The following is a 7319-nucleotide window of genomic DNA, read 5'->3' as shown; positions in this document are numbered from 1 at the left end:
GTCAATACGTTGGGAAGGGGTTAAGGGGAAGTAGACGTTGACGTTTCTAATGTGTGATGGTAAATTATTTTTAAATTATTGGAATTGATAAAAAATTACAAAATGTTGAAGAATTCAATTTCTTCGTTGATTTGTATAATTTGGTTTGTGGCCACAGTAAATGCTTTTCCAAATGAGGGCAAATGGAACGAGAATTTAACATCGGTTAGTAAAATGTTTTATGTGTTCTTGCCACATATTATAATTTTTATTTGTTTTAGGTGGCTAGTAGTTTATATCTATCAAAAAGTTTATATAAAGGGGCGGAAATAATAGTAGGAAGTAAGTTTTTTGATATACAAATGTTCCTTTAAATAAAATAAATTTTCTTTTAGTTAATTGTGATTCAAAAGTTCATGATTCCAAAATTGACATAACCCTAGCTATTATACAGTCAGCCTGTTGGGATATAAGAGATGCTCTCTCAGAAATTAGACAGGTTTGTATACTACCAAACATTATAACAAAAATGTAAAACCAATAGGTACATATCCTTATCTAAACTTTGATAGTAATACTGATAATTATTCAATGCAAACTTAGGTGGGTTAATGTGTTTAACATTAACACATTGCATGCCAAACACCTTTCTCAAAAAGTTTCATGGTCACATGTGCCACACCACAAACGTTGTTTAACTTTTGATGGGGCCAAGGTGAGGCCATGTCAGTCATATATAACGAACATGAACATACCTTCTATTAGGTACTCAAAATTACGTGACAGTATATGGATTTTTATATGCAATTTTGTAGTGGCACCCAGTGAAACTTCACTAAAAAATTGGTGGCGCTCCAAGAAAAAATAGTTTTTTCTTGGATTTTTGTGGCCTCCCACGAACAATTTAAGAAATGCCTGTGGCCCCTACTGAAGCAACATTCTCACTCATATAGCCAACATGGCTTATTACAAAAAATTTCTGTGAGTAAATATGTGCAGACAATGGGTTAATAGCAACTTGGCCAAAATTGAACGTTTAACTCATCCCAAAATTTTCTTCAGCTACCTATCTGCTATGCAAATATTGCTACAGTCGGAAAAATGAAACAATACCCATGCGTCATCCATGATATGCATACAAATCAAACCAAAGTCTAAACTAAGTTAATACTGAAAATAAACGGATGTGACTACTACCCCTATATTATTAATTTCTAAATACTGTAGGTGTACAATTTGTAATTGCCTAATCGGTTAACTCACCTTAGGTTCATTAATCACGTGATTTTTTTTTTGACATTTTTTAACCCCCCCTCCCCCTTGGTGATACATGGTGAGGTTTAAGGCCACGTGTATTGTGACATTTCGTGACTTTATGGACCCCTCCCCCCCTTTCAAGCCAAATCTGATTAATAGACAGCCCCTTACTTCACTGTATGAACTTTTTACACAATTTTTTAAATGAACTTTTTCTTGTTATTATATTTTCTGATATTTTTTATAATAACCATTATCCATAATTTAATCCATTAACACCCAAGTTATTTTTTTAAATTTTGGTTATACATAATTTATTATTTAATTACAGTGGAACCTCGATAACTCGGATTAATCGGGACCTCAGCCGATCCGGGTTATCAAAAATGCGGGTTAGCCGGAGAATACGGTAAAAATTAATAAAATACGGTATACTTACAGATCATCATCATCAGTGACCGCTGACAGCCCATGGAGCATGGAGGGCCATGGTCGCCCGTTGGGGTTTCTAGGCTCTAAAGTTTTACATAGTGTGGAAGCCAGCCACACGCATAACTCCTCAAAAGTTCTAAACGATATTTATCTAAAATATTACTTTCTTGTTTCTTTTTTGAGGAGGTCTTTTCGGGGTTATGTGTGTTTTGCTTGTTTGACTATAGCTGCCCATGTTTTTCTTTCCTTTGCTTGTTTTTCCCATTCTCGTATTCCTAGGTCTTTCAAATCCTGATTAATACCATCAATCCATCTCTTTCTAGGCCTACCTCTCAGTCTCTTCCCATTTAATTCTTTCCTAAGTACTTTTTTTGTATTTCTCTTATCATCCATCCTTTCTATGTGCCCTAACCAACTCAGTCATTTACTTCGCATTTCTTTTATGATATGGTTCATTCTTATAGCCATTCTCCATTCTCCTGTATAGGTCCATATATTTTCCTTAAGATTTTTCTTTCCCATCTAAGAAGTTGTTCCTCTTGTTCACTAGTCAAGGTCCATGTTTCTGATGCATACATTACTACAGGTCTCATTACTGTTGTGTATATTTTTACTTTTGAATTAATAGATACTGATTTTGACTTTATGATATTTTGTAGGCTGTAGAAGCATTTGTTCCCAAGTGAAATTCTTGCTGTTACCTCATCACTGTTTTTATTTCCTTCTGTTATTGTTGATCCTAAATATTTGAAACTGTCTACTCTTTCAAATATTTGCCCGCTCAGAGATATGTTGCCTTTCGTTTGTACTTTTTCCCGAGTTGTTACCATGTACTTTGTCTTTGGGACATTAACTTCTAGACCCATAGTATGTGCCGCTTCTTTAAAATATGTATACATTTTTTCTAGGTCTTTTAATGTCCAGCTGATTATGTCTATATCATCTGCGTAGGCAACGACCTGATTGAGCTTTGTAAATATTGTACCATCCCTATCTATAGGAGTTTTCCTGATTACTTGTTCCAACGCAAGGTTAAAAAGTGTTGTTGACAGTGCATCCCCTTGTGTTAGACCAGTGGTTCCCAACCTTTTATGTCTGGCGACCCACCTTCCGATGTTTTTTCATATTCGCGACCCATCTCTCACCCATGATGATATATATGTACGTTATTCAGCTACTGTAAGAACCACGCCGCGACCCACCTGAAATCCACCCGCGACCCACAAGTGGGTCGCGACCCACCGGTTGGGAAACGCTGTGTTAGACCTTCATTAATGTCAAATTCATCGGACAGTTGATTTTGGATCATTACTTTTGCTTTGGTGTTGGTTAGGCATAGTTTTACTAATCTGATTAGTTTTTTTGGCACATTTAACTCTTGCATTGCGCATTCAACAATTTATGAAGAGATTTGTAATCTAAATACCAACAAGAGTCCAGGGCCAGATGGAATACCCCCCATTATTCTAAAATCATGTAGTTTCGTACTTTCTCGTCCTCTCTATATGATATTTAACTCTTCTTTAAAGTCTGGTTATTTTCCTGAGTTTTGGAAGACTAGCTTCTTGACCCCCATATACAAATCAGGAAATAAAGCTGATCTGTGCAATTATAGGCCAGTTTGCAATTTAAATGTAATTCCAAAACTATTTGAAAAAATAGTAACAAAATATCTTACATCAGTGTTATCATCAACAATAATACCCCAGCAGTATGGATTTCTAAATGGAAGGTCTACTGAGCTTAATTTACTAGTTAACAGTGAGTTTCTGTCAGGTGTCTTGGATGGTGGTGGTGAGGTACACAGTATATACACTGACTTTTCTAAGGCATTTGACAGGGTAAATCATACAATTTTATTGGATAAGCTGAGGACAGCAGGTTTGGGTGGTAGTTTGTTGAGCTGGATCGGCAGCTATTTGTCTGATAGATCTCAAATAGTAAAGGTCAAAGGCTTTAAATCTAAGGAGATAAAAGTACCTTCTGGTGTGCCTCAAGGGTCTCATTTGAGACCCTTGTTATGTAACATCTTTATAAAGGACATCCAGAGTTGCTTTCAATATTCCGAATTTCTATGTTTTGCTGATGACCTAAAATGCTTCAAAACTGTCTCTTCTACCACTGATTGTATCAACTTGCAGTCAGATTTGTCCAGACTTGTGGACTGGTGTGAAAGAAATTGCATGGATTTAAACCCAAAAAAATGCCTCACTATGTATTTCTCTAAAAGGCGTATCCCCTTGGCTTTTCCCTATGAAATTTCTAACACCATCTTGATCAATATGTCAGCTACTAAGGATCTTGGAGTCTTATTTGACAATGCTCTATCCTTCAGATTTCATATCGCAGAGATTGTTTCTAGAGCCCTTAAAATGGTTGGCTTTGTCAAGAGATCTACAAGAGATTTTACAAATCTCTCGGCAATCCGCCTATTGTATTGTTCATTGGTCAGACCCCTATTGGAGTATGCTTCTTCAGTCTGGAATCCCCTCTATACATGCCATGTACACAAATTAGAACAAGTGCAAAGAAGATTTTTGCGGTATTTGGCCTTTAAGGCTGGTGTGGATCCCCCTGACAACTACCATTACAACTATGATTCACTTCACACGAGATTTTCTCTCCCTCCTCTCCAGATTCGCAGGCAATGTAGGGACTTACAGAATTTATACAAAGTTTTTAATGGTATTGCTGATTGCCCAGATCTACTGTACTGTATTGGTTTGGCAGTGCCGTCAAGGAATACTAGATTTCACCTCATGTTTCAACAACCTTTATGTAGAACTAATGTAAAGTTTAATAGTTTTAGTTCAAGGTCTGTAAGGACAGCCAATAACTTATCTCCGAACATTGATTTCAGTATAAGTCAAAGTCGCTTTGTGTGCTTTCTTAAGGATTTAACGCTTGGGGAAGAACACTAATTTATAAATTTATAAGTATATTTATGGGTAGCTAGGTGATTTAGTGTTAAGTGTCCAAATAATATTTGTCAATTTATTACCTGTGATAATGTCTGTGTAATGTTACCATTTTGTGATTGTAATTAAGTATATTTACATATTTTTATAATTTATTTTGAGGTTTAATGTATATTTTAGTTTTTAAATTATTCTGTAATAATGGGTAAGGCCCGTAAATAAATAAATAAATAAATAAATATAATTCCTTTCTAATTATTGAGTCGTACGCTTGTTTGAAATCTACAAATAGATGATGTAGTTCGGTATTCCGCTCGTAGAATTTTTCCAGCGTTTGCCTTACTGTAAATATTTGGTCTATAGTTGATCTGCCTTTCCTGAATCCTCCTTGATAATCCCCTGTTGTTTGTTCCATTATATTATTTAGGGCCGGTTGTTCGAACGCTAGTCAACAATGATCATTATCAAATATTTAATTAATGTCACCAACTGTCAATGTCAACTTTGTTTGGGTTGCTGAAAACATAATTGATTACAATTATGAAATTACTTAATCAATTATGTTAATAATTGTTATGTTAATTGATTAACTAATCTCATAATTATAATCAATTATGTTTTCAGCAACCCAATAAAAGTTGACATTGACAGTTTTGGTGACAGTAATTAAATATTTGATAGTGATCATTGTTGATTAGCGTTCGAACAACCGGCCCTTAGTCTTCCTTCCAATATTTTGTATCCAACGTTTAGCAGTGATATTCCCCGGTGATTATTGCAATCTAACTTATCTCCTTTCTTATGTATAGGGCATATCACTGCAATTTTCCATTGTTCCGGCATTATTTCTGTGGTCCATATTTCTAGTATTAACTTTGATATTTCACTCTGTATTTTATGTCCTCCGTATTTTAACATTTCTACAGTTATTGTATCGCATCCTGGGGCCTTGTTATTTTTCATTTTTTTTTTATTACGTCTTTTATTTCTGCTTATGTTGGTGCATATTGGTCTTACAGATAACCTCCATTATAATTACAAAAACATAAAACACATATGCACAGTACACATCTAAATAACGTATATTGTATAGGTATAGAGTGTAGAGTATTGTTCATTTCTTGGTAAAAATCTCAGTCATACTGTAGATGTACTGACCGACCATAATATGATGCTGCAATAAATTGATTTTAAAGATTCGCCTTTATCAATCCTACCTAATGTTTCTAGTTTCTTTTCCATTGTCACTACAACATTTTTACGTTTTGTTGCCATTTTGTAGACAAAAAACACGCAAACACAATCTAAAGCACGATTACAGAACGGAAGTGAACAATATGATGCGACTGTACTACACACAATACTGTCACAAGGAACAATGTTGTTATTTAAGAACAGACTAAGACCATTGTTTTAAAAAAGAATTTTTTAAATAGTCTTTTAGTCTATTTTAAACAATGCTAAGCCAGTTTGACATAAATAAAGGAAAAGGAATACAGACATGTTGTAATATAGTTAGGACAACCTATATAAATTAAGTTGTAAATATCTTTATCAAAATATAATGTAGTGTATTAGCCAGGCCCGAAGACAATGACTCTTGACCGTGAATTAATACGTGAGGTTTACATATTATGTCGTGTATAAAAATGCAGCGTAGGTAAATTCAAGAGTTGTTATAATTAGATACTTGATATGTACAAATGTGTGGTATAGGTAATGATTTGTATTTGTAAACAACTATGGTTGAATCACCGTTTATACGATGTAAATATAAAGTTATCCAAACAATAGAGTTTTAATTATTAGAGACCAAAAAGACATTAACATCACACTATTTATGACAATGGCGCTCATGTAAATTAATTGGGAGAATCTTCTGACAATGGGCGACAAAAATTGGAAACACCGACGGCGGAAAATGGACCAGACCAGGACCCAGGAAGTGTAGACCAGAGTGTAGAGTATTGTTCATTTCTTGGTAAAAATCTCAGTCATACTGTAGATGTACTGACCGACCATAATATGATGCTGCAATAAATTGATTTTAAAGATTCGCCTTTATCAATCCTACCTAATGTTTCTAGTTTCTTTTCCATTGTCACTACAACATTTTTACGTTTTGTTGCCATTTCGTAGACAAAAAAACCCGCAAACACAATCTAAAGCACGATTACAGAACGGAAGTGAACAATATGACGCGACTGTACTACACACAATACTGTCACAAGGAACAATGTTGTTATTTAAGAACAGACTAAGACCATTGTTTTAAAAAAGAATTTTTTAAATAGTCTTTTAGTCTATTTTAAACAATGCTAAGCCAGTTTGACATAAATAAAGGAAAAGGAATACAGACATGTATTTACCTGTTCCTTCCGATAAGCCGAGACGGTCGCTCTGCCGCCGTGTGCCATGAATCATTTTTACTATCGTATAGTTCAAATTACACAAATACACATTATTATCTCTCAAATATTATTTTGCTACATACATTTTTATTTGATAAAATTGTTAAATTGTTTATTTGTTAAAATGTTTGTCTGATGAAAATCGGTCCGGGTTAGCCGGACTTTCGGGTTATCGGGGGCCGACTTATTGGGGTTCCACTGTATTTTTATTATTTATTTATGGTTAGAACCATTTACAAAAAAACAATACATTAAAATACAAATTACACAAACAATCATATCAAAGGACATTATAACCTTACTTGATCTAAGGAAGAATTGA

General features: G+C 34.4%; 1 protein-coding gene across 1 annotated transcript in view; it reads left to right on the top strand.

Annotated features, from left to right (window-relative positions):
* Nucleotides 1-7319, top strand: part of LOC114328574 (transmembrane protein 87A) — a 29658-nt gene continuing 22339 nt past the window's right edge. Inside the window, exons 1-3 of the mRNA XM_028277462.2 lie at nucleotides 1-204; nucleotides 261-321; nucleotides 375-478. Coding sequence (XP_028133263.1) covers nucleotides 103-204; nucleotides 261-321; nucleotides 375-478 — 267 coding nt within the window. The 5' untranslated portion in view covers nucleotides 1-102. The remainder of the gene's footprint in view (nucleotides 205-260; nucleotides 322-374; nucleotides 479-7319) is intronic.

This window comes from Diabrotica virgifera, chromosome 5 (assembly GCF_917563875.1).
Source record: "Diabrotica virgifera virgifera chromosome 5, PGI_DIABVI_V3a".
In the NCBI taxonomy this organism is placed as follows: Eukaryota; Metazoa; Arthropoda; class Insecta; order Coleoptera; family Chrysomelidae; genus Diabrotica; species Diabrotica virgifera.
This window is presented reverse-complemented; position numbering and strand designations above follow the sequence as displayed.